Here is a 27,345-nt window from a genome sequence, read left to right as displayed (position 1 = left end):
TCCTGGGTACAAGGGGCAACTGGTATGAGCCAGTATTCATGGACTACCCGAAGAACGGTAGATTTGGGGACGAGACAGGTATCCCACTCCTTTATGGTAATACCAGAATGCCCCCACCCGCTGTTAGGATGGGACTTACTGACCCGATGGAGCTCAGATAACTTTCAGACAAGGGGGGCCTCGGGTCACCGATGGCAAGGGCCACCCCATTCAGGTCCTGACCATGAAACTAGAGGATGAATACCTCCTCCACCAGGAGGCGCTCCCGAGAGAGGATAATATAGACAGATGGCTACAAGAATTCCCCTCGGTTTGGGCAGAGACGGGGGGGGGGGGGGGGGGGGGGATAGGACTAGCCACTCACAGGACCCTGGTCCTGGTAGAGCTCAAGCCAGGAGAAGGTCCGGTAAGGATCAAACAATACCCCATGTCTCAGGAGGCCCGGAAGGGGATCCAGCCACACATCTGGAGACTACAAAGCCTAGGGGTACTAGTTCCTTGCCAGTCTGCCTGGAACACCCCCCTACTGCTGGTCAAAAAGCGTCACACAAATGACTATCCATGTACAAGGTACAAGACCAGGTACAAGACCTCCAGGTACAAGACCTCCAGGAAGTAAATAAGAGGGTCACAGACATACACGCAACTGTTCCCAACCCATATAGTCTCTTGAGCTCCTTGGCGCCCTCCACGGTCTGGTATACTGTACTAGATTTAAAGGACGCCTTCTTCAGTCTGCCACTGGCACCCCAAAGCCAACCCTTGTTCGCCTGCGAGTGGCATGATCCGGAGGAGGGCTACAGCGGGCAACTCACCTGGATATGGCTGCCTCAGGGGTTCAAAAATTCGCCCACCATCTTCGACGAGGCACTACAGGAGGACCTGGACACGAGTACAGAAAGGAGCACCCTGGCCTCACCCTCCTACAGTACGTAGATGACATCCTGATTGCTGCCGACACGGCCGAGGACTGTGAGCAAGGGACCCAGGACCTGCTGGCTACCCTGGGGGCCTTGGGGTACCAGGCATCCGTGAAGGAGGCTCAGATATGCAGGGAGAGGGTAAGTCACCTGGGATACATCCTGGAGGGCGGACAGCGGCGGTTATCAGATGCCAGAAAAGAAACTGTCCTGAAGATCCCTACTCCCACCTCCCGAAGGGAAGTAAGGGAATTCCTAGGATTGGCCGGCTACTGTTGCCTCTGGGTTCCGGGTTTTGCTGAGATCGCCAGGCCCCTATATGAAGCTACCAAAGAGGGGAAAACATTTGAATGGACTGAAAAAGAAGAAACTGCCTTTAATCAGTTAAAAAAGTCCCTCCTGGGGCGCCTGGGTGGCGCAGTCGGTTAAGCGTCCGACTTCAGCCAGGTCACGATCTCGCGGTCCGTGAGTTCGAGCCCCACGTCAGGCTCTGGGCTGATGGCTCAGAGCCTGGAGCCTGTTTCCGATTCTGTGTCTCCCTCTCTCTCTGCCCCTCCCCCGTTCATGCTTTGTCTCTCTCTGTCCCAAAAATAAATAAACGTTGGAAAAAAAAAAAAAAAAAAAAAAGTCCCTTCTAAGTGCCCCAGCCCTGGGCCTGCCAGACATTATGAAGCCCATCCACCTCTTTGCAGACGAACACAAGGAAATAGCAAAAGGGGTTCTAACTCAAGCCTTAGGCCCCTGGAACTGCCCGGTGGCTTACCTGTCCAAGAAGCTAGACCCAGTGGCTGCTGGCTGGCCGCCATGCCTAAGAATTATTGTGGCAACAGCACTCCTAGTCAAGGACGCAGACAAACTGACCCTACGACAGGAGATCTGGATCACGACCCCACACACCACTGAAGGGGTCCTGAAACAGCCTCCTGATAGATGGATGAGCAACACACGTATGACTCATTACCAGAGCCTCCTACTCAACCCTCCACAGGTGCGGTTCCACCCCAGTGTGGCCCTCAATCCTGCAACCCTGCTGCCCGACCCTGACCTAGATGCTCCACTACATGACTGTGCAGGGATCCTGGATCAAGTACATGGATTCCGGACGGATCTGACCGACCGGCCCCTCCCTGATGCCGAGGCTACTTGGTTCACTGATGGCAGCAGCTTTGTGCAGGACGGACACAGGTATGTGGGTGCAGCAGTCGTCACCGAAACGGACACCGTATGGGCAGAGGCTCTACCTTCCGGAACACCAGACCAGTGAGCAGAGCTCATCACCCTCACCAAGGCGCTGATGCTGGGAGCTGAAAAATGGCTTAACATCTACACAGATAGCCGTTATGTGTTTGCCACAGCTCAGATTCATGGGGCAATTTATCAGGAGAGGGGGTTACTGACGGCAGAAGGACTATAAAAAATAAGCAGGAGATACTTGACCTGCTTACGGCCTTATGGCTTCCTGCCAAGCTGGCCATTATCCACGGCCAAGGGCACCAGAAAACTGATAACCCGGTAGCTAGAGGTAATCGAAAGGCTGACCAGGCAGCCAAGGCAGTAGCCCTTACTTCAGTCCCCACCATGACCATACAACTCCCGGACCCGGGAGACCCAGTTTTACCAGACCAGCCCAAATACTCCCAGGAGGAATTACAGTGGATCAAGAAACTCCCATGGCCCAGGAGATAAAGGGATGGTGGTATACACCTAACAAGGAGCTCGTGCTGCCAGGCCGTCTTGGAGTCTCACTATTAGAGCACATGCATCGGTCTACTCATATGGGGGCCTGAAAATTAAAAGACTTAATCCGACATGCCGGAATCAAGATTCACCAACAGGACACCAAAATAGAGCAAGTTGTACCTGCCTGCAAGACCTGCCAACTCACCAACGTGAGAGCCACATCAAATAAAAAAGGAACCAGGCTCAGAGGCACCAGACCGGGATCCCAATGGGAGGTCGACTTCACTGAAGTTAACCAAGCATGAAACAGCTCAGATGGTAGCTAAGAAGCTACTAGAAGACATCTTACCCAGGTATGGTTTTCCTGCCATGGTAGGATCAGACAGTGGACCAGCTTGTATCTCGCAGGTAACGCAGGCTGTGGGGGCAAACTGGAAATTACGTTGTGCTTATAGGCCCCAGAGCTCAGGACAGGTAGAAAGAATGAATAGAACCCTAAAAGAGACCCTTACCAAATTAACCGTGGAGACTGGCGGGGACTGGGTGACTCTCCTACCGAATGCCCTTTACCGGGTTAGGAACACTCCTTACACCCTGGGTTTTACTCCCTACGAGATCATGTTTGGCAGGCCACCCCCTATTATTCCCAACCTTCGAGCTGAACTTCTTGCTGAGTTTAAAGATCAAGAACTTTTTCTTTCCTTGAGAGGGTTCCAGAGGGCGCACGAGGACATTTGGCCGCGCCTCCATGCCATCTACAAGGGCGGCCCAACCCCGACACCTCATCAGTACAGGCCGGGAGACTGGGTCTACGTCAAGAGGCACCGCCAAGAGACCCTCGAGCCGTGCTGGGAGGGACCCTACATCGTGGTGCTGACAACCCCCACTGCTCTCAAAGTAGACGGCATCGCAACCTGGGTCCATCACACCCACGTTCGGCCAGCAGACCCCTGCTCAATCCGGAAGGACTTCGTCACGCAATGGGCTGTCAATCGGGACCAACACAACCCGCTCAAGCTCAAGCTACAGCGCATTCGACCCACCTAATATTGGTAACTCTGTTAGCTCTGCTTGTCACTGCTCATGCTGTTGAGAGTCCCCAAGTCCCCCAAAACATCACCTGGCAGATCATAGACACCAGCTCGGGGACAATACTTAATCAGACTTCCCAGAGCCACCCCAGGGACACTTGGTTCCCAGAACTTTGCGTAGACCTCCAAACTCTGCTCCCCTTGTCACCATATGCCCCCGGATTCCATGCGCAGAACCTTTATTTCTATGTCTGCCCCAGCCACTCTCGCTCGAACACATGTGGGGACGCGGCTGACTACTTTTGCGCCTCCTGGTCATGTGTCTCAACGGGGCACATCTGGTGGACCCCACCACGCACCGGAGATCTCATCGTGGTAAAGCGGCCCAGTGGCCCCCGACTGCCATATGCCTGGGGGTGCGGTAATCCCATAGTTATATCCTTTACAAGCCAAGGTAAAAAAACAACAGGATGGGAGAGTGGAAAAACCTGGGGACTCAGGATATACGACTGGGTTAGGCTGGGAGCCAAGGACAAGGGAACGTTATTTACCCTCCAAATGCAAGCAACTCCCCTTGCCCAGCAGTCCCCCACGGGGGTAGGACCCAACTAGTTACCTGACCTGCCCCCGCCCGGACGGCCACGCCCAGAAACACCCAGGTCCCAGCCACACGGCCCTCCACATCCCCTGTCCCTACTGGAGTGTCATCCGCATCTCCTGCCCCGGGTCACAACTTACTATCTGATACAGACCCCCTGTGGAGCATGTTTGTCAGAGCATACCAGGTACTAAACACTTCTAGGCCCGACCTGACCAAGTCCTGTTGGCTCTGTCTAGATGTCCGGCTCCCATATTACGAAGGTATTGCCATTAAAGGCAATTATACAACAGCCTCCAACTCTAGCTCCTGCAGATGGCAGCAGGCTACTGCAAGACTAACCCTCCAGGGAGTAACAGGGCAGGGCACTTGCATAGGCCACATGCCCCCCGGGCAGTCACATCTCTGTAGTGAAACCCTAACAGTCCCCAGGGAGACAGTGTATCTACTTCCCCCAAAAAATGTATGATGGGCCTGTTCCAGCGGCCTCGCTCCCTGCGTCCACTCCCAAGTCCTTAACTCCTCGAAGGAAGGCTTCTGCGTACTCGTGCAGTTGATCCCCAAGCTGGTGTACCATTCGGGGGAAGAAATACTTAACAGGTTAGGCTCTACTAACTCCCGAAGTAAAAGAGAGCCCATTACAACCCTAACTCTGGCTGCGCTCTTGGGACTGGGATTAGCGGAGGTAGGGACCGGAATATCCTCACTCGTCATCCAGGACAAAAACTACAGAAACCTAAGGGCAGCCATTGACTTAGACATAGAAAGAATTGAGAAATCAATTTCTCATTTACAGAAATCCCTTACTTCCTTATCAGAAGTAGTACTCCAAAACAGAAGGGGATTAGACTTATTATTCATGCAGCAAGGAGGACTGTGTGCAGCCCTAGGGGAAGAATGTTACTTCTATGTTGATCACTTGGGGGTCGTAAAAGAATCTATGGCCCTCACAAGGGAAGGGCTGCAAAAACGAAAGTTAGAGAGAGAACAATCTCAGTCCTGGTACGAGTCTTTGTTCAACTGGTCTCCCTAGTTAACTACCCTCATCTCGGCCCTTGCCGGACCCCTCGCCATCCTGCTCCTACTAGTAACCCTCGGACCCTGTATCATCAACAGGCTGGTCCAGTTTGTCAGGGACCACGTGGGGGCTGTCCAACTAATGGTCCTCCGTGCTCAGTACAAGCCCTAATAACAGAAGAGGACAAAATAGAAATGCAGCCGGTCCCATGATTGGGTCCGTAAGCTACATGACAAGGGGGGAATGAAAGAGTGGACCTAGGCCGGCCGACTCCATTTTGTTCTATGTCCTCCATCTTGAGTGACTATGTCCCTGACATGGCCCCCTTTCTGGGGAAAACCGCAGAAATTCCCGCTCAAACCTTAGACCATACCTCCTCCCCTTGAGTAACTTCCCGCTCACCTGTTCAAACTTCCCGTTCAAACCACTCCCGGCAACCTGCGCATCAGGACTCTGAACCTTCCCCAGCCAATCGGCTAAGGACACGACCATCACCCCACCAACTGCCCTTAGTTCCCTATAAAACCTTTGTGCTTTTGAAACTCACGCTCTCTCTCCGGCATCTCACCGCTGCGTCGGTGCAAGTAGGGGATTGAGCTCGAGCTAGCTCGAATAAAGGCTCTTTGCTTTTGCATCGGACTTGGCTCCCTGGTGGTCTTTGGGGATCACGAATTCTGGGCATAACAGTGAGAGATACTCAATTTACGACAGTATAAAAGAAATATGAGTTCGTGGGAAGGAGGTTTCAAGTGTTATGTACTTGTTTGCCTTTGTGACTTCTATTTCCTAAAACTGATAGCAGAGCCATGGAAGCATTTGAGGAAAGTCATGCCCAAAGCTGGGCTTATGTGGTCAGAAGCCTATAACCAGGGCAGTGACAAACTGATGGCACCCACCAGTTGGTCTGTTATTCCAACAGAGGACACTTATGGTGGATTAGGACTGCCATGCTGGTAAAAAGCAAAAGATGGAAAGTGAAGAGACATGAGAAGCATCCGCTTCAGGAAATGCCAAGTTCCTCTTGGGACAAATTTTTGGGGAAGAATTCCAGCTCAGGAAGAACTATGAACAAAATGAACATTCCTAAGGTCCTGAAGACTTGGTTTCATGAATTGTGTCAGCATTAGGTGATGGAAAGAGCCTGCCTTCCTCCCTAGCAACCTTACTACTGGATTTTAACCATTCCTGGTCTCCTTGGCCGGTTGTACTGCTGGCTTCTACTTCAGGCTGACTTCCAGCCATAATCTTCAGATAGATAAGAAGCTGTTGTTTAAGAAGAAAAGAACTGGGAGGAAAGTCTTGGATTCTAGTCCTGGCTCTGAAAATATGCTGTATGGCCTTAGGTTCCTCCAAAATAAAAATGAGGAGGGATGGACTTAATTTGCTCTCATTCTGCCATTCCGTGCATGAATCTGGCCATTTTCTGGTAGAAAATAAGAATGGGGGAACAGCACATTCTCTGTGAGCCACTTGAAGCCAAGAGGTTGTATCTTTGTAGCCTTAGTACCTTACTACTGTTATTAACCATTGACAAAATTGTGGTGAGAATGGCTTGAGATTCAAAAGACCCAGATTTGAATACAGTTATTGGTGCTGACTTGGTAACTGAGCAAATCTGATCCCGAGCACCTTAGGATCTTCATCTGCAAAAAAGCTGGAATGAGATTTACAACAACCTTACACCTCTTCAGAATTAATGACTATGGGAAAACAGAGTTGTGCACATGAAAAGAACTCTGTTGGTTTCAAGCTCTTGGATTATCCTAGGTAACTATAATTTACTTCCTAGGTAGGTGCAGGATGACCATGTATTGCTTGCCCTAATTTTAGACAAAAGACTATCCAGAATAGGCTGTGATTCTTTCATCCGCTTCACTTTTGATGAGATTGTGCTGAAAGCTTTAGCCTGGTACAATGATTCTTTCGGGCTAACACAATAATCAAACAAGGCTTACTGCCTTGCTCAGCAGAAACAAAGCAGCTTAAGAGCCCACTTGGGAATTCAGTTTTCTCTCTACACATCAGGTTTGAGGCAAGTGTCTCATCTGGCAGCTGAAATCCAGCAGAAATCTTTAAAGAACCATGTCATAAAGCCTCATTCTCTTTTAGCTGATTAAAAAAAAGAATATAGGGGCACCTGAGTGGCTCAGTTGGTTGTGTGTCAGACTTTGGCTCAGGTCATGATCTCACAGTTCATGGATTCAAGCCCCGCATCGGGCTCTGTGCTGACAGCTCAGAGCTTGGAACCTGCTTTGGATTCTGTGTCTCCCTCTCTCTCTCTGCCCCTCCCCTGCTCGTGCTCATTCTTACTCTGTCTCTCAAAAATAAATAAAAATGTTAAAAAATAATTTAAAAAATAAAAATAAAAAAAGAATATAAACATACAGCCCACATACCTGGTGTGCAAATGATTTCTTTATTCCTTAGTTAATAAAAAATTCATTCATACCATTGCTCATCTTTTATAAAAATATACCAGAATGTTTCAGTTAAAGACATTTAACCATTTGGAATTCTAAATTAAGTCCTTTTCTTCTCCCCTCAAGCCCCACATTAGTGAGATTCCTGCTTAGTGCTCCAGAGACCATTCTGGCCTAAGTATTTCCCCAGGCCGTTTCTTCTGCCTGATGAGATAAAAAGGAATCGAAAACAGTTTACCTATCAATAGAAGCTGCTGCTTTGAAAAAGTCTTTCTTCAGGGGCAAATTTCATCAGCCTGACTGAAACTTGCCCAGTTCATAGGCAGGCTGGGAGAAAGATGCTGGTTTGCTGCCCTCTACAGGCTGCACTCAGCGAGCTTTGGTTAGTTGGAGGAAGGAGGGAGGAATCCTCAAGGATCTGGAAAGAAATGAAACAAGTTAATGCCGAATAAGCCGAGAGTGGGTGGAGGAAAATGATTTGTGAACATCAGCCTACCATTCAAGAAACCACAGCATTTAGGACATGTAAAGAGGGCCACTATATCTTGTTAAGTGAAAACATGCACAGCTTGATTTGATTTTCATAGAAACAGACTTAGTTATACCAGAATGTTAAACTTTGGTTATCTAGGTGGTGGAATAATAGGTAATTTGCATTATATTCTTTTTACTTATCTGTATCACCTAAACATTCTATAATATATATTATTCTAGTAATAAGCTAGCTAAAAAGTATATTAAAAAGTGTCTAGGCAGATACCATATGACTTCGCTCATATGAGGACTTTAAGACAAAGAACAGATGAACACAAGGGAAGGGAAGCAAAAAATAATATAAAAACAGGGAGGGGACAAAACACAAGAAACTCTTAAATACAGAGAACAAACAGAGGGTTACTGGAGGGGTTGTGGGAGGGGGGATGGGCTAAACAGCTAAGGGGCATTAAGGAATCTACTCCTGAAATCAGTTCCACTATATGCTAACTAACTTGGGTGTAAATTTAAAAAATTTAAAAAATTTTTTTAAAAAGTGTCTAGGGGCTGGGGCGCCTGGGTGGCGCAGTCGGTTAAGCGTCCGACTTCAGCCAGGTCACGATCTCGCGGTCCGTGAGTTCGAGCCCCGCGTCGGGCTCTGGGCTGACGGCTCAGAGCCTGGAGCCTGTTTCCGATTCTGTGTCTCCCTCTCTCTCTGCCCCTCCCCCGTTCATGCTCTGTTTCTCTCTGTCCCAAAAATAAATAAACGTTGAAAAAATAAAATAAAATAAATAAAAAGTGTCTAGGGGCTCCTGGGTGGCTCAGTTGGTTGAGCATCCAACTTTGGCTTAGATCATGATCTCATGGCTCGTGGGTTCGAGCCCTGTGTTGGGCTTTGTGCTGACAGTTCGGAGCCTGGAGCCTATTTTGGATTCCTTGTCTCCCTCTTTCTCTCTGCCCCTCTCCCACTTACACACTCTCAAAAATAAACATTAAAGAAAAAAAAAATTAAGTGTCTGTACTAAGGGGACTTCCTTGGTGCTAGTAATATTCTGTTCCTTGATCTAGATGCTTTATGTCTTCATCAAACTGTCCACTTATAACACATGCACTTCTCTGTATAGTATACTTCAATGAAAATGGTTTTTTTAAAGTTTATTTATTTACTTTGAGAGAGAGAGGCAGAGAGAGAGGGAGACAGTAAATCCCAAGCAGGGTCCATGGTGTCAGCAAAGAGCCCGACGTGGGGTTCAAACTCACGAACTGTGAGATCATGACCTGAGCTGAAACCAAGAGTCAGATACTCAACCGACTGAGCCACCCAAGCGCCCCCAAAATGATTTTTAATAGGTGGTTGTACAGGAACTCTCATTCGTTGGCGGGAATGCAAAATGGGACAGCCACTTTGGAAGGCAGTTTGGCAATTGCATACAAAACTACACAAACTTTTATCATACGATCCAGCAGTCTTGCTCCTTAGTATTTACAGCGACTTTATTCATAATTGCCCAAAACCTGGAAACAACCAAGTTGTCCTTCAGTAGGTGAATCAAATGTTAATACTGTGTGAGTGTATAGGGACAAGGGGCATATTGGAACCCTTTGTATTTACTGCTCAGTTTTGCTGTGAACCTAAAACTAAAAATTAAGGTCGCTTTTTAAAAAAGTGGTTGTACTTCCCTTAGAATATGCTAAAAACTACTGAATTGTACACATTACATGAATAAACTGTGGTTTGTGAACTATCTCAATAAAGCTTTTTATTTTACTTATTTATTTTTTTTAGAGAGTGTAAGCGAGGGAGAGGGGCAGAGAGAGAAAGAATCCTAAGCAAGCTCCACGCTCAGCGCAGAGCCCGACCTGGGGCTCGATGCTATGACCCTGGGATATGACCTGAGCCAAAGTCAAGAGTCAGCTGTTCAACCGACTGTGCCATCCAGGTGCCCCAAAGCTTTTTATTTTTTTAAGTGGTTGTATCCATAGATTAAAATAGATATAAAAGTACCAATACATGCTACAATATGGATGAACCTTGAAACTATTACGCCAAGTGGAGAAGCCAGGCACAAGAGGCCACATCTTCTGTGAAATGTCTAGCATAAGCAGAAACAGACTAGCTATTGCCAGGGTAGGGAGAAGCGGAGGGGTTGGGGAGGGTGGAGTGACTGCTGATGGGTACAAGGTTTCTTCCTGGGATGATGAAAATATTCTGGAATTAAGACAGCTGTGAGTCATGTATAACTTTGTGAGTGCACTAAAAGCTTAATTGTATACTTTGAAAGGGTGAAAAGCTGTTATTTAAAAACAGGAAAAAAAAGCAGTGGTGAATTTTGAAACCTTCTAAATAGCTGTGTGCATAGAGCTGGAAAATAAATATCTTTCAAACACTGTAGCTTAATGCACATTAAAGAATTAGTTTTAATTACAAGTGGCCATACATTAAGATGCCTATTTATTTTTATTTTTATTTTTTTACATTTATTTATTTTTGAGAGACAGAGGGAGACAGAGCACAAGTGGGAGAGGGGCAGAGAGAAAAGGAGACACAGAATCTGAAGCAGGCTCCAGGCTCTGAGCTGTCAGCCCAGAGCCTGATGCGGGGCTTGAACCCACAAATCGCAAGATCATGACCTGAGCCAAAGTCGGACACTCAACTGACTGAGCCACCCAGGTGCCCCAAGCTGCCTATTTTGTCAGTGCTCTTGGTTGAATGAGAACTGGAATCAGTATCTAGGAAAGCATTTACCTTTAAGAGCAGGATTCAAGTGAAAGTCCCAGTTTCTGACTCAGGAGCATCAGACTGTGGTCAGCAGGGGTCTATTAGAGGCAGCAGTTCTCCGCAGCGAGAATCCAGTTTCAGGCACGCCAAGTCATCTGACCGTGTGGGCCCAATGTTAAGTATTGCAATTGGGAGCTTCTTCTCTCGGGCAGTGAGGATGAACCTGTAGCCAGAGTAAACCTTACAAGGAAAAGACACAGGTAAGAACTCTCAATGCAGTTAGAGGTAAACCTAACAGGGAGCCTCTCCAGGGCTCTCCAGCCCGCAAAAGGGGCCATTCCCACCCTGACCAAGTCAGATACCTGTAAGGATGATCCCACTACCAAGAGGGAGTCAGCTTCTTTTACACGCCTGTGCACAAAGTCAACCTTGTCAGGGTTCACTGTGTCCCCGAAGAAAACGACATCTGGTTTCAGGGGGCCTCCACATCGGCAGGACGGGACCCGAAAGCTCCGTACCTGCTCCTCTGTGAGAAAGACGTCGCCATCAGGAGCCAGGCCATGGGCCTCGGCACTCCAGGTGGGGTTCAGAGCTTCAAAACGCTCTTGTAACACCTCCCGGGGAATCTGTTCACCACAGTTCAAGCAAAGGACCCTGAAACCAAAGAAGAGGCTGACTGAACAACTGGTCCCGAGAAGGCATGAAGCTGCCAAAAACATCTCATCCCCAACCAGTTGTAGCTCCTCCAACACTGTTCACTGTTCCTAGCACCCAGTCTTTCCCCCAAGTTAGGAATACCTTCCAATGTTAACTACCACCATTCCTTACCTTCCTCCTACTGCCAACTCTAGAACAAGCAGTGTACCTCTGCTTTCCTTACTTACATGGCCTGCTTAACCTGTTGGCTCATTTTTATCCTTAGTGCAGCTGCAAATGCTTTACCAAATGACTTCCTTAGTGCCCAAACCGGTGCTTTTCCTCCCTCCCTGTCCTCCTCCAGGGTGATTGTTGCTGTCCATCACCACCGTCCCTCTAAAACACTCTTCCCCTTGGTGTCCTAACCCAGTGACTTGTTTCTCTCCTCACTTCCCTAATCATGAGTTCGTGTAAGGGCAAGAACTTTGAGTCCTTTGACCACTATGCTATGGCCACCACCTAGACTCCACCTAGGAGTCTATAGGCTCCTGCCTATAGACAGGAGCCACTCAATAAATAGCAGTTATTTTAAGAGACCAGCCGGGGGAGGGGGGGGGGCAGGTAAAGTAGACATGATATAATTTTTGTATCTGAGTGATGGTACATGGGAGTTCATTATACTACTTTCTTATTGGGAAGATTTGGAACTTTCATCAGGAAAAGAAAAGTTTAATGGGGCCAGGGCCATCATTAGCTCTCAAATTCCCCTGATACCACCTTGATCTGGGTCCTTCAGGCTGACCTCCCTGAGCCACACTCTCTAATCCTGTGTGGCTTTCCTCAAATGTTATTTTTATCACATTGCTTTCTTGCTCAGAAACCACTAATAGTCCCTTTTGGTCTCTCACAAAAGACCCAAATTGCACTGTACTATTTTCAGATGCACCCATGATTTGGGTCTAGCCTTTCCAGACAATCTGATTTCACAGTAGTCTCCACAGAGGCCAGGCCAGACTCCTCTGGGCTCTACAAATCCTCTTCATTTAGAAAGCCCTCTCCCCTCTTTTGTTCAGTCAGACCTGAGCCAGACTCAAGCCCCACCTTTCCCATAAAAGCTTGACCGATTACTCGAAGCTTTACTGAATCTGTTTCTCTGAACCTCTAAAGCAGGCCTATCACGGACCACATAATTTAACAATCACATATGGAGTTGTCTGTTGTTAAACATGTTATTTTTGGATCCCCCCCACCCCCAGGAGATTACAAAGTTCTCACATATAAAGTAGAGCATGTTTTATGCTCTTTGGTTTTGACCCCTCCACACCACCAATAGCACACCACACGTTGTGGCACCCAATAAATATTTTATGATTGGCAGGAGGATCTCTGGGGCTTAATAATAAGGAAATTGTCTCCAGTTAGCTTCAGGTTATTTCCAGGGCTACATGTGTTCATTCCATCAATATTTACTGAGTTCTATTTGCCAGGCTGTACTGTGTTCTATGTGTCCAGGCATCAGAGATCCACCAGCTTATAGACTATGCTGTTGGTGCTTTGCTCATAGTCCCCTCAAGACACCCTACAGCCACTTGTACACAGTTCTCTGATAAGCAACTTCTTGCATCTCTCTTGCTTAGGGGGTTTACTGGCCAAGGAGTTGCAGAGTCAGTGTTAGGGAGTTAATTCCCCTAGAAAGACCCTCAACCGTTAAAGGACGGGACATGGTAGATAAATGCCCAAGCTTCCTCAACTTTCAGTGAGACAATTCTGAAGTATGCTCCAGACAGAGGGCCCCTCAAAGGATTGAGTTCCAGCTCCCCAAAGCAGCAACTCATTCATTAACATGCCCTTTTCTTGACTTTTCTTGCCTACCCTGTTTCATTTCCCCACTCCCTCAATGAGTTTGCTGGGATCAACTCCAAAATAAACAACTTGCTCCCAAATCCTTTTCTCAAGATCTAATGAGGACAAAGTAGTCAAGACAGCCAAGGTCCTTGCTCTCATGGAGCTCACATTTCTGCATTCACACTATTTACACCTTCCTGCACCTGTGCATGCATCCATGGAGTTCTGTCAGGCGCTGACTCCCTGCTTTAGTGTGCAAGGCATCCACATTTTGGGTCACCAGCCAGTACAGCTTTCCGAGTCTCTCCCAGTTGCTCAAGGCCCAATGTGCAGGGTTAGGCTGGAGGGAGGAGAACCGAGGCCAGCCGACAAAGTTTCTCGCCCAGTACCGCTGGCGGACTAGAGCACTCCGTAGAAAATCCCCATGCTGGATGGGTTTCCGGTCAGTGCGGGCATAGAGTCCCACCTTTTCTGACCTGTAGTCTGGGATCCCCGACTCAGTGGAGATTCCTGCCCCAGTCATCACTAGGAGTCTCTTGGACAGGGTGATGAAGCGCTGTAACTCTCTGATCTTCTCAGGGTCTAGAGGTGGACTTGGTGGCACAAATAACCCAATGGATCCATGTGAGCACTGCTGGATGATGTTCACCATCCAGTGGCCTTTCGCTGCCCTGAGAGTCCACCTACAATTCATCTTTGTTCTAGAGAGAAAGAAACCTGATGGGAGAAAACAAATTTTAAAAACTAAGGCCGCCAAAGGGCACCTGGGTGGCTCAGTCTGTTGAGCGTCTGACTTCGGCTCAGGTCACAATCTCGCAGTTAATGAGTTCGAGCCCCACATGGACTCACTGCTGTCAGTGCGGAGCCCACTTCAGATCCTCTGTCCCCCACCCCACCCCTCCCCTGCTTGCATTCTCTCTCTCTCTCAAAAATAAACATTAAAAAAAAAAATATATATATATATATATAATATATATATCATATATATAGGGGCACCTGGGGGGCTCAGTCAATTAAGTGTCCTACTTTGGCTCAGGTCATGATCTCATAGTTTGTGGGTTCGAGCCCCGCGTCAGGCTGTGTGCCGACAGCATGGAGCCTGGAGTCTGCTTTGGATTCTGTGTCTCCCTCTCTCTCTGCCCCTCCCCTGCTTGCACTCTCTCTCTCTCGCTCTCAAAAATAAATATTAAAAAAATGTTTATATATAATACAATATATAAAATACATATAAATATATAGATATAATATTTATAGTATATGATATCTATATAAATAAAACTAAGGTAGCTGAAACTAAAAACAGAACTACCCTATGATCCAGCAATTGCACTATTAGGTATTCACCCAGAGGATACAAAAAGACAGATTTTAAGGGGTACGTGCACCCCAGTGTTTATAGCAGCATTATCAACAGTAGCCAAACTATGGAGACAGCCCAAATGTCCATCAACTGATGAATGGATAAAGATGTGGTATGTATATATAATGGAATATTACTCAGTCATCAAAAAGAATGAAATCTTGGGGCACCTGGGTGGCTCAGTAGTAGGTGTCTGACTCTTGATTTCAGCTCAGGTCATGATCTCACAGTTTGTGAGATTGAGCTCTGCTGGCGCAGAGCCTGCTTGGGATTCTCTGTCTCCTTCTCTCTCTCCCTCCCTCCCATGCTTGTGCATGTCCCCCCCCCTCAAATAAATAAACTTTAAAAAAGAATGAAATCTCGCCATCTGCAATGACGTGGATGAAGCTAGAATGTATTATGCTAAGCACAATAAGTCAATCAGAAAAAAATACCATATGATTTCACTTATTTTGGAATTTAAGAAATAAAACATATGAACCTAAAGGAAGGGGGAGGAAAAAAAGAAGAGAGGGAAACAAACCACAAGAGACTCTTTAAAAAAAAATTTTTTTTTAGGGGTGCCTGAGTGGCTCAGTCAGTTGGGTCTCTGACTTCAGCTCAGGTCATACCAAGTCTTGTGAGTTCAAGCCCTGCATTGGGCTCTGTGCTGACAGCTCAGAGCCTGGAGCCTGCTTTGGATTCTGTTGTCTCTCTTTCTCTCTCTCTGATCCTCCCCCACTCCCACACTCTCTCTCTTTCTCTCTCTCTCTCTCTTTCTCAAAAATAAATAAACATTAAAATTAAAAAAAAAAATTTTTTTTAAGTTTATTTATTTTTGAGACAGAGAGAGACAGAGCATGAATGGGGGAGGGTCAGAGAGAGAGGGAGACACAGAATCTGAAACAGGCTCCAGGCTCTGAGCTGTCAGCACAGAGCCCGACACGGGGCTTGAACTCACAGACCACAAGATCATGACCTGAGTCGAAACTGGATGCTTAACCGACTGAGCCACCCAGGTGCCCCTAAAAAAAAATTTTTTTTAATATTTATTTTTGCAGGAGAGAAAGACAGCATGAGTGGGAGAGAGGCAGAGAGAGAGAGAGAGGGAGACACAGAATCTGAAATGGGCTTAAGGCTCTGAACTGTCAGCACAAAGCCTGACTCGGGGCTTGAACTCAAGAACTACCAGATCATGACCTGAGCTGAAGTCAGACACTTAACCGACTGAGCTACCCAGGCACCCCAACAAACCACAAGAGACACTTAATGACAGAAAACAAACTATGGATTGATGGAGGGAGGTGGGTGGGAGATGGGCTAGATGGGTAATGGGTATTAAGGAGCACACTTGTGATGAGCACTGGGTGTTGTATGTAACTGATGAATCACTGAATTCTCCTGAAACCAATATTGCACTTCATGTTAACTAAAATTTAAATTAAAAAAAAAAAAAGACCCCCAAAACAAAAACAAAACTAAGGAAGCCATCAACTGATGAATGGATAAACAAAATGGGGTCTATCCATATCAGGAAATTTACCTATAAGCATAAAGTTCTGATATATGCTATAATATGGATAAACATCAAAAACATTATGCTAAGTGTAAGAAGTCAGTAACAAAAGGACAAATACTATATGATTCCACTTATATAAAATTTCTAAAATACACAAATATATAGAGACAGAAAGTAAATTAGTAGTTGCCAGGGACTAGAAGATGCATCAGAACTTTATTTATTATTTTTTTTAGTCTTTCCCTTAGGCTTTTTTAAAATTCAAGGATAATTAACATGTAGTATCATATTAGTTGCAGGTGTACAATATAATGATTCAACAATTCTATAAAGTAGTCATTGCTCATTACTAGAAGTACATGCTTAATCCCCTTCACCTATTTCACCCATCCCCTCACCCACTTCGCCTATGGCAACCACCAGTTTCTTCTCTATATTTAAGAGTCTGTTTTTGGGGTGCCCGGGTGGCTTCAGTCAGTTAAGTGTCTGCCTTCAGCTCAGGTCATGATATTGCAGTTCATGAGTTCTAGCCCTGCATTGGACTCTCCATGCAGAATCTGCTTGGGATCCTCTGTCGCTCTCTCTCTGTCCCTCCCCGACACATGTTCGCATTCTCTCTCTGTCAAAAATAAATAGACATTTTTTAAAAAAAACGGCTTTCAGGGCACCTGGGTGGCTCAGTGGGTTAAGTGTCCAACTCTTGATTTCAATCAGGTCATGGTCTCACGGTTTGTGGGTTCAAGCCCCTTGCTGGGCTCTGCACTAGCAGTGAGGAGCCTGCTTGGGATTCTCTCTCTCTCCCTTTCACTCTCTCTGCTCCTTCCCCAACTCACTCATGTACTCACATGTGCTCTCTCTCAAAATAAACTAAAAATGTTTTTAATAGAGTCTGTTTTTTTGCTTATCTCTTTTTTCTTTGTTCATTTGTGGTTTTTTTTCCTTAAATTCCACGAGTGAAATCATGTGGTATTTGTCCGACTTATTTCACTTAGCATTATATCCTCTAGATCCATCCATGTTGTTGCAAATAGCAAGATATCCTTTTTTTAATATTTTTTTTAATGTTTATTTACTTTTGATAGAGACAGAGCATGAGCAGGAGAAGAGCAGAGAGAAAGGGAGACAGAATCTGAAGCAGGCTCCAGGCTCTGAGCTGTCAGCACAGAGTCCGACGCGGGGCTCGAACTCACCAACTGTGAGATCATGACCTGAGCCGAAGTCAGATGCTTAGCCAACTGAGCCACCCAGGTGCCCCAAGATATCCTTCTTAAGGCTGAGTAATACTCCTGTGTGGAGTGAGTGTGTGTGTGCATGAGTGTGTGTGTGTGTGCTGACATCTTCATTAATCTATGGATGGACACTTGGGTTGCTTCCATATCTTGGCTATTATAAATAATGCTTTAATAAACATAGAGGTGCATATATCTTTCCAAATTAGTGTTTTTGTTTTCCTTGGGTAAATATCCAGTAGTAGAATTACTGGATCATAGAGTAATTATATTTTTAATTTTGTGAGGAAACTCTGTACTGTTTTGCACAGTGGCTGCACTAGCTTGCATCCCCACAAATAGTGCACAAGCGTTCCTTTTTCTCCACATCCTCACCCACACTACTTATTTCTTGTCTTTGATTTTAGCCATTCTGTCAGGTGTGAGGTGATTATCTCATTTATAGCCAAAAAGCAAAGGTAGCATATAGGCATCAAACATCAACAACTTCTTCCAATTTCAACATTAGGAAAAGAGAGAATACCAGACTAGACTCTTCATGGAAGAGCACACCACTCCTCAAGATGTGGTCTTGGGAGAAAAAAAAAATTGAACTCGACAGTGATCAAGTCTCTAGAGTTTAACAATTTATAGGAAATACAGAGGCCAAAGCAATGTTAGATGATATCATCGGTCCATCCATGAAGTTCAGGCCATGGGAAACTCTACAGGACAGAAAAATCAGCTTCTTCAACAAATAAACTGCAAGAGATAGAAGTAGATCTGAAGGGGGAATGATAGATTAAAGAGATTTAAAGACATACCAACCAAATGTAATCTGTGGGCCTTATCTGGAACTTTACAACACTAATAATTGGAAAATTGAACATTAACTGTATGCTTGATATTAAGAAATTATTGTTTTGGGGCTGCCTGGGTGGCTCAGTCGGTTGAGTGACCGACTTCAGCTCAGGTCATGATCTCATGGTTTGTGAGTTCAAGCCCCGCGTCAGGTTCTGTGCTGACAGCTCGGAGCCTGGAGCCTGCTTCGGATTCTGTGTCTCCCTCTCTCTCTCTGCCCCTCCCCCACTCGTGCTCTGTCTCTGTCTCTGAAATAAACATTAAAAAAAAATTTTTTTTTAATAAAAAAAGAAATTATTGTTTTTTATGTATGGGGGCTTCTGGTTGGCTCAGTCAGTAGAGCATGCAACTCTTGATCTCAAGGTTGTGAGTTCAAGCACCATGGTGGTCTTAGAGATTGCTTTAGGAAATTTAAAAAATACATATTTAAAGATGTGTTTTATGTATGACAAATGGTATTGTGATTTTTTTAAAAGTCTTCATCCTATAGAAGTTACAGACTGAAATATTTGGGTGAGATGATATGTCTGGGAGGATTTATTTCAAAATAATATAGAGGGGGCAGAGTAGATAGAAATATACTGTATAAATGAAACAAGATTAGCCACGAGTTGTTCATTTTTGAAGCTGGGTGATAGGTCTGTGAATGGGGTTCATTATATTATTCTATCTCCACAATAAAAAAATTTTTATATAGGGCACCTGAGTGGCTCAGTCAGTTAAGTGTCCAACTTTGGCTCAGGTCACAATCTCACGGTTCGTGAGTTCAAGCCCTGACTCAAGATCTGCATTGGTGGTGCTGAGCCTGCTTGTGATTCTCTCTTTCCCCGTCTCTCTCTGCCCCTTCCCCACTTGCTCTCTCTCCCTCTCTCTCTCTCCGAATAAATAAATAAACTTTAAAAAAGAAACAACAGAAGTGCCTGGGTGGCTCAGTTGGTTAAGCGTCTCACTTGGGCTCAGGTCATGCTCTCATGGATCATGAGTTCAAGCCCCATGTCGGGCTCTGTGCTAACAGCTCGGAGCCTGGAGCCTGCTTCAGATTCTGTGTCTCCCTCTCTCTTTCTGCCCCTCCCCTGCTTGTGCTCTCTCTCTCTCTCTCAAAAATAGATGTCCTAGTGTGCCTAGGATAGTGGTAGTGCAGAAATGCCAAAAGCTATGAGATAAAGTAACAATGCTTATATCTTTTGAATACTTTAAAGGCTTAAGAGATATGATCTGAAAAGTAAGGGGGAAAAAAGAATGGAGTACTTTGAAGAGAAGCTAAAATGTGGAATGTTTCACCTTAAAGGTAGATAAAACTCTAATATCTGGACCCTATCAGCAGTCATATAGTATTTGAAGAAAACATATTTGAAATTAAATGTACAAAGCGAACTAGGATAGGTAACTTAAAAGTATGCCTCCCTCATGTTGCCCTGGATCTAAACAAAAATAAAAGCAAGGGTACATGATTATCAACAATACAGAGATAAACAAGAACTAAACTTAGCCTAAAAATATATGGACCAACTGTAAGGAAGGAATTGCAAATAAAGAAAAGCTTGGGTAGCACTGTCATTTCCCCCAAATAGTCCACCCTAAATGGGATTTGGGAGGTTACTGATGAGATTTCAAAATTCATCCAATTTATATCTATAAGCTGACAACCCAAAAGGTATCTGATAATCAGCAAAGTTGTACACTGAAATATTTATGGGATGGGTGATGAGAGCCAACAGCATGATATTGAGAAATGACTGGGGAGTAGGAATTTGTTGGCATTGCACATAATAGTGTCCTCTTGAAGACAAAATCTAGGTTTAAGAAAATGTATCAGAGAGGAGTACAGGTTTTTGCATAATCTAAGAAGACTCTCCATCCAGACCATACTACTTCTGGTGGCAGATTGCATGCTTATCTGAACAACCTACAAATAATGAATTAATCAGTGACTTCAGTATCTTAAAGGATGGGCCCCCCCCAAATAAACAAGAATATCTTTCCCTGGAAAGGTGCAGCCTCCTCCCCGCCCCCTTCCCCCCCCCCCCCCCCACCACACACACACCTAGAGTGTATTTATAACCTTACTTTGTAATCCAAATCAATCTTTTGCAGAATTTGGGAGGGTGTGAGCTAGCTCAGGATGTAAGAACTCAAGAATGTACTGAACATTGGGGCTCCAGGCTTATAGAGTAAACTGACCCTTGCCAGGGGTGTACTACCTTCTCCCCCAGTATCCCCCACAAAAAGATATGAGAAAATAATCCCATCGTGGCCAGTTTCAGGCTACCAATGGTTTAACAACTGGCTAGCAAGTTCCTAAATGTCTAACAATTGGCCTTCACCAGGAAAAACTGATTCCGGCCCACCTTCCCTGAGTCCCATGAAGTCTGACCTGAAACAACAAGGCTCCATTTTTATATCTTTTTAAAAATTTGTTTTGGTCAAGAATTTCTAATACCTTCCACAAAATAAAATCTTCTCGCCACACTGGACTATTGCATAACAACCCAAGCCAATCTTGTCTTCTTGACCTCTTAAGAACCTACAACCAGAGGTCTACTATGCTTGGCCATCAGATGGAAATTAACTTAAAATGGATGGTGAATCTTCCAAGACTTTTTGCATTCAAGAAAAACTGTACATTTTGGTTTATTTAAAAAATGGTGGAAGGGACTCTAAAAAAATGTGGATTTTAAAAAGGGAGTGTAAAATAAAAATTGGTAAAGCAGGACTCTAGCATAACATAAGACCTATTCTGTCTGTCCCAATAAAACCTGGCTGGTCAGAAATAAACTTCTTATAAACTTCAAAAGAATAATAGCTTACTCCCGATATCTTTTAAATCTTTTAATAGGGAATTGTTATTCCATCTATGTCTACATCTAAAGACGTCTCCCTCAGAGGAATACACTTATAATTTTAGTTACTACCATCCCTTGGGAAACCGTGTGTTCCATAAACCTACTTCCTATTTTATAAATCAGAATATTTCTTCATAAGCTAAGAAGCATATTTGAATTCCAGTATGCCAAGTGTTGATGCAGTTGCTGCTCAGACTTTTCTGACTTTTGACTTTTATGGCTTTTGGTTTTATTACTGTAACTAAGCACATGCACATCTTTTATTCTACTTTCCCCATATTCTTTTAGTTTACCCTCAATTGCAAACACGACATTCTAACAAAGCTTTGACGTATTATTTAACATAACGCAGAAATTCTCTAGTGACACGCACCCCATATGTAAACATTATTTTATGCCTGGCTTTCCAGATCTAGTTCCAGGACCCCGATTTCTCTAGAAATCCACAGCAACACGAACCGCTGAACAAATACAGTCTGGATTCCTGAGACCAAAGGGCTCGGGAAAATCGCTGAAAACCCGCTATACTGGAACAGCTGCTCTCTGCCAGGTACTACTAAACGGCAAAAAGTTTATATAGAATCCCTCACAACAAATTCACAACGTCTAGAAACCTGCAACCCCCACAGAACACTTACCTTCCACACCTTAAAGAACACTTTACGTCTGACCACGCGACGGGCTGGCTCCTTTTGCATTTTGGGAAATGCAGTCCAGGAGGCAGAAATGATGCCAGGAAAACTACAAGTCCCACAATCCTCTGGGTGTCACAGATGAGGGATCCAGATTGTGTAGTAGCGCCCCCATCTGCCTTTCCTGGTCAGAGGTGTTGAACAGTCACAGGAGTGAAATGTGCCCGCTGTCTCCTAAGCCAACATGTTAGTGTCCCTTTGAGAGAAGTTGTTAGAGTTTGAAGACGAGTGTGCTCAGTGCAAAATAGTATATCTAAACAGTACTAAGTTACGAATTCATTGTTAAGATAGAAGCTTTAATAATGTATCTAGATTAGACTCATACTGAACTTCAGTGATTATGATCCTTTGCACTCACTGTGAGGAAATCAATTTCCCACCTTGTAGTGGGGTGTGAAGAAATACATTAATAAATATCTGAAAAATTCATGTTTTTGCAGTTTATATGAAAAACTAAAGCCACAGATAATATACAAGGAATAATGTGTTTACTCATTTGGCTTCTCCAATTTTCTTTATTCTCTTTTGTGGTTTTATTACATTAACCAGCACAGTGCCCAGGTCTAACTCCCAGAGATTCTGATTTAATTGGTCTGGGGAGATGCCTGGGCATCAAGATGGTTTACAAACTTCCCAGTTGTTTCTAATGTTTTTAATAATGAGAACCGCTGTTCTGTAGCATCACCTAAATAAGACATCAATCAATTTGTGTTTTAGAACATCAATCAAAGGGCAGCTTACTGGAACCTTGAAGACCACCTAAGGAGCTACTTCCCCTGTTTTAAGATAAACTGAAGCCCAGAAGTGTATTGTGGAAGCTGGAGTCAGAGTTTGACTCCTGATCCTCTCACTGAATGTGTGGAGGTAAATATCTGTAAAGTCACCCAGTTTAGGAGTTTGGGAGCAATACCTACACAACTCAGATAGGTCACACTGCTGGGACCATCACCTGACATGACAGGTTTTTTGTGCCTTAGTTAACCTGACCACATTGGCTGAAAGAAAGGACCAAAATGTAGACTGGAAATTTTTACTAAGTCAAAAAAATTGCAATCAGGAATATTTCCTGCACATACGGGTATTGGATCAAAACCTATTAAAATGCCAAAACACTGACATTTTCTCCCCCCACCCCAAGTTTATTAAGAAAAATTTCAAACTCATGTTGTTTTTTTCAGTTTGCCAAGTAGAATGAACATCGTTAATTGAGAGACTGACTAATACAGAACTATTGTGCTTTTAGGCCCCCCAAAATCTCATGTTCCTGGGAGAAGTTAGCTGACTTTTCAATTTTTCTTAGTGCTGGAAAGTCATCCGTGGAGGATGAAGTCATCCAAGACAGCTGGTAAAACACACAGTGTCACCATACCAGGAATTCATGACTACGTCCTTGATTGGATCAAAGTAAAATAATATAAAATTAATCAAGTTACTAGTCTTTTTTTTTTCTTGATAATTTTTCCTACCCTGGCAGTTATGGCTGTGGGGGGGGGGGGGGGGAAGCTACACATCAGCATCAAATAGGTCTTTTAAAGATGTCATTTTCTCACCTAGATGATGATTATATGAATGATCACTGAGGAATACTTTGAACGTTTCATGTTTGAATTTTTTTTTAAGATTTTAAATAATCTCTAGATTTTAAGTCACCCTAGGGCCACCTGGGTGGTTCAGTCAGTTAAGCCTCTGACTCTTGATTTCGGTTCAGGTCATGATCTCATGGAACCAAACTGTGAGATCAAGTTGGCTTCAGCACAGAGCCTGCTTGGGATTCTCTCTCCTCGCTCTCTGTCCCTCCCCCGGCTTGTGCAAGTGTGCACACACACTTTCTCTTTTTCCCCAAAATAAGTAATCTCTACACCCAACCTGGGGCTGGAATTTACAACCCCCAGATTAAGAGTCATATGTTCCACAGACCGAACCAGCTAAGTGCCCCTCATATTTGAAATATTTTATAATAAAAAGTTGGGGGAAATGTAATTTTCTTAGAGACTATTTACATCTTAATGAGTAGCAAAAACCAAAAGTATTTTGGAGAATATAGTTCAGGGATGAAAGAAGTCTGAACATAGGTTTCTGACAGCTTTCCACTTGTCAAGGGAAAAACAGGCAGTGGGAGCGAAAGTTACTTCAAACTTCGTGAACTGTGAACATTTCTATGAAAATAGCCTTTTCCAGCCTATCTCCTCTGAATTAAGGTGTCCAACAGAAAACCCTTTGGGATTAAAAAAGAATTCTTAAAAAAAAGAAAGAAAGAATTACCATATGACCCAGAAATTCCCCTTCCAACTATATACAGAAACGAATTGAAAACAAGGATTCAGATGGATATTTGTATGCCACTGTTTGTAGAAGGATTGCTCACGAAAGCCAAAGATGGAAACGAAGCAGATTCATAGAATAATGGATGGATAATAAAATTCCATACAATAGAATATCAGCCATAAAGAGGAATGAAATTCTGATATATATACTACAACATGGATAGACCTTAAAACATTATGAAATAAGCCAGACAGGCGCCTGGCTGGCTCAGTCGGAAGAGCATACAACTCTTGATCTCGGGGTCCTGAGACCCGCGCCATGGGTGGGGTATTAAGTATTATTACTTAAATAAATAAACTTAAAAAAAAAAAAAAAGTCAGACGCCAAAAGTCAAATAGTGTGATTTTCGCTTATATGAGGTACCTACTGGAGTCAAATTCAGCGACAGAAAGTAGAATAGAAGTTTCTAGGGGTTGGGAGAGGGAGAAATAGGAAAGGGAGTTAGTGTTTAATGGGTACAGAATTTCGGTTTGGGATGATGAAAAAGTTCTGGAGAGGTATGGTGATAATGGTTGCAAACAATGTACATAATGCCACTGAACTGTATGCTTAAAAATGGTTGGAATGGTACATTTTATATTACGTATAGTTTACCACAATTTTTTTAAAAACACTATTTTGGAGAAGATAGTTACGCTGTGAATCGGGAGCCAAGGGAACAGCATGCTGATACAGCCCATTTTCATCTGCCGCAATTCATTCTATGAATTAAGTTATTAGCATATTTCTCTCCCATAATGCTTTGCTTCAGGCTCCATCAAAGCTTAGTTAAGTGAAATCAAGAAACGAAATCCTTAGAAACAGCTCAGGCATTTTCAAGAGATCTTCATATGGTTGTATAATTTTTAACCAAAGAAAAATGGATCGTTTTCCAGTACGACTCAAAACTCACTTTTCTGTAATGGGAAGCTTGCCTATTGGGGATGATGAGTAGGGGGCGTTACTCGTTAGCTTTGCGCAGTGGCAGTATCGTAGCCAATGAGGTTTATCCGAGGCGCGATTATTGCTAATTGAAAACTTTTCCCAATACCCCGCCGTGACGACTTGAAATATAGTCGGCATTGGCAATTTTTGACAGTCTCTACGGAGACTGAATATTTCAGTTCAAAAGAAGAGCAGGTTTTTTTTTTTTCTTTTTTCTTTTTGTTGTTGTTTTTGGGGGTTATGTGGCCAGTTGACGTTTAGCTTTCTGTTTCTTAAAAGTCGTTTTCCCCGTCTTTGTTTCGAGGGCAGGAGTTGTAGTTCGCAGTTAGTTACCAATTCTTAATACCTTGTTTTGGTTCTATCTTAGTTTTCTCAGTTGTTGGTGTTGTATTCTCTATTGTTTTTTGCTAGGCTGACGTCCGACATTGCACGAATGCTTGCTGTGACCCTTGCCCACGTAGTCAGTACGTAGCTGCTTGTCCTTTTTCGGTTCACTCTGGCATTTCCTGTCTTTCCACTGATCACTTTTTTCACTGTTTTTAATTCAAAATTCATTTAACCTGGTCATCTCTGTGATGTCATGACGATTTGCATAAGATTACCCAGCATCCCCAGCGAATGCACTCTCACTTACAAAATCTGAATATTCGACACGAGTCGATCCAACAACAAGAAGCCTCAGGTGCAGACCAGTCTTAAATATAACTGCTGGAAGCAGAACGCATCGTATACACCAATTTCCGCCTGGAGTCGCCCACCCTCACTGAAAAGGTGGTTGTCATCTGTGGGGGAGCAGGTTGCGTGTTTACGATCTCCAGCTTTGCGCAGTGGCAGTATCGTAGCCAATGAGGTTTATCCGAGGCGCGATTATTGCTAATTGAAAACTTTTCCCAATACCCCGCCATGACGACTTGAAATATAGTCGGCATTGGCAATTTTTGACAGTCTCTACGGAGACTGAATATTATGTGTCGAAAAGAAGTCTGTGGAACAGCTAGCTGTCACCTGAGCTGATTTTTTTTCAATGCTGAATGTTACCTTTTCCAACTGAGCGTGAGCATATATACAGTACTCGGTGAGGTTATTTCCCCCAAATCTGAAATGTGTATGAGGACCTTTTATTATGGTAAAGTAACGTGTTTTATAATTATGTGTCTGACCCCGTTGAGAGGTACGGATTTTCGAGGGTTGGAGGGAATGAATCTTGACCAAGTGCTTCTTAAAAGCCCCCGGAGGAAAAAAATGCTCTACTTTTACTTACTCAGGCCCCATTATGACGTTCCAGGCAGAGCTGTGCTGGAAACCAAGTCACCTTAATTCTAGTTTTGTACTGGGTTCTACTACACTGGCTACCTCTAGTCTTGTTCTCTCCCTAGGGAGGCCAGAGGTGTCCCAGGACAGACGCCCTCAAGAGGCCCACCCTTGCTCCTGGCAGATCCAGGTGGACGTGCGTAGGCCATCTCCCATCAAACACTCCTCCGGTCTGTAAGCTAAAGGATTTGGTTATTAAGGGCTAAGGTGTGGTGGACAGGCATCTATTGCTTCAGGGCAGCCTTGGGGAAAACCGCCCCAGCGGTAAATTAGACCCAATCGCTGCTTCGGGGAGTTCAGTTTTGAGACAGGCCGCAAGTAAACGAACAGATGAGCTAGAAAATTACAGATTATTTCAGTGCTATGAAGAAAATAAGCAGGGAGCTGTGGTGGAGCCATCATTCTTTTCTTTTTTCTTTTCTTTCTTTCTTTTTTTTTTTTTTTTTTACAAACAGCTCTTTTGAGTTATAATTGGCATTCAATAAATCACACATTTTTAAATACACAATGTTATTGTTTTTTAAATGTTTATTTTTGACAGAGGGAGAGAGAGAGCATGAGCGGGGGAGGGGCAGAGAAAGAGAGGGAGACACAGAATCCGAAGCAGGCTCCAGGCTCTGAACTGTCCGCACAGAGTCGGATGCGGGGCTCGAACTCACAGACCGCGAGATCATGACCTGAGCTGAAGTTGGACACTCAACCGACTGAGCCACCCAGGCGCCCCTAAAGCACACAATTTTATAAGTATTGAGACATGTACACCGAAGACACCATTACAATCCAGAGAGTGAACACATTCATCACTCCCCACCTCCCTGTCTCTTCCCACTCCCTTCTGTTGCTATAGTTGGCAATTTCCAGAGTTGTATATAAATGGAATCGTATGGTATGTGACATTTGGAGACTGACTTTTTAACCAAACATAATGTCCTCGAGGTCCATCCAGGTTGCATGGATTAATAGCTCATTCATTTCTCTTGCT

The 27,345-nt window shown here is 44.4% G+C and overlaps 1 protein-coding gene, 1 long non-coding RNA gene and 2 other non-coding genes across 8 annotated transcripts; 3 read left to right on the top strand and 1 right to left on the bottom strand.

Moving 5' to 3' along the window:
* Positions 1-318: 318 nt before the first annotated feature.
* On the bottom strand, positions 319-21,836 carry SIRT4 (sirtuin 4). Of its 4 annotated transcripts, XM_086681841.1 has the most exons (6): positions 21,750-21,836; positions 13,545-14,058; positions 11,223-11,514; positions 10,888-11,100; positions 7,906-8,085; positions 319-1,245 (listed from the first exon to the last, which is right to left on the bottom strand). In XM_086681841.1, exons 2-4 carry the CDS (start codon positions 14,033-14,035, stop codon positions 10,948-10,950), a joined length of 936 nt encoding a protein of 311 aa, XP_086537967.1. In that variant the 5' UTR covers positions 14,036-14,058; positions 21,750-21,836; the 3' UTR covers positions 319-1,245; positions 7,906-8,085; positions 10,888-10,947. The 4 variants fall into 4 exon arrangements, with proteins under 4 accessions (XP_086537967.1, XP_086537966.1, XP_086537969.1 ...); XM_086681840.1 differs by lacking the exon at positions 319-1,245 and having other exon boundaries at positions 7,643-8,085; XM_086681843.1 differs by lacking the exon at positions 319-1,245 and having other exon boundaries at positions 7,643-8,085; positions 11,379-11,514.
* On the top strand, positions 21,196-26,787 carry LOC147575337 (uncharacterized). 2 transcript variants are annotated; one of them, XR_015242281.1, is made up of 4 exons: positions 21,196-21,661; positions 22,521-22,667; positions 25,464-25,516; positions 26,429-26,787. It is a non-coding gene; the product is annotated as an uncharacterized LOC147575337 (long non-coding RNA). The 2 variants fall into 2 exon arrangements; XR_015242282.1 differs by having other exon boundaries at positions 21,507-21,661; positions 25,464-26,085; positions 26,185-26,787.
* Positions 25,078-25,218, top strand: LOC112870528 (U4 spliceosomal RNA). The gene has a single exon (XR_003224484.1). It is a non-coding gene; the product is annotated as a U4 spliceosomal RNA (small nuclear RNA).
* LOC112870527 (U4 spliceosomal RNA) lies at positions 25,869-26,009 on the top strand. Its single transcript, XR_003224483.1, has one exon. It is a non-coding gene; the product is annotated as a U4 spliceosomal RNA (small nuclear RNA).
* Positions 26,788-27,345: the final 558 nt, after the last annotated feature.

The sequence above is a fragment of the Puma concolor genome, chromosome D3, assembly GCF_028749965.1.
Source record: "Puma concolor isolate L17-30 chromosome D3, mPumCon1.1.hap2, whole genome shotgun sequence".
Classification (NCBI taxonomy): Eukaryota; Metazoa; Chordata; class Mammalia; order Carnivora; family Felidae; genus Puma; species Puma concolor.
The sequence above is the reverse complement of the archived record's forward strand: the minus strand, read 5'-3'. Positions and strand labels throughout refer to the sequence as shown.

Excerpts from the sequence above, each read along its gene's own strand:
- SIRT4 (XM_086681841.1), bottom strand. The coding sequence starts at position 14,035 with ATGAATTGTAGGTGGACTCTCAGGGCAGCGAAAGGCCACTGGATGGTG. Across the intron at positions 11,515-13,544 it reads CTCCATGGATGCATGCACAG|GGTCCTTTGCTTGAACTGTG; the intron begins GTGCAGGAAGGT and ends CTTTGGTTTCAG. Across the intron at positions 11,101-11,222 it reads TAGTGGGATCATCCTTACAG|GTTTACTCTGGCTACAGGTT; the intron begins GTATCTGACTTG and ends TTTCCTTGTAAG.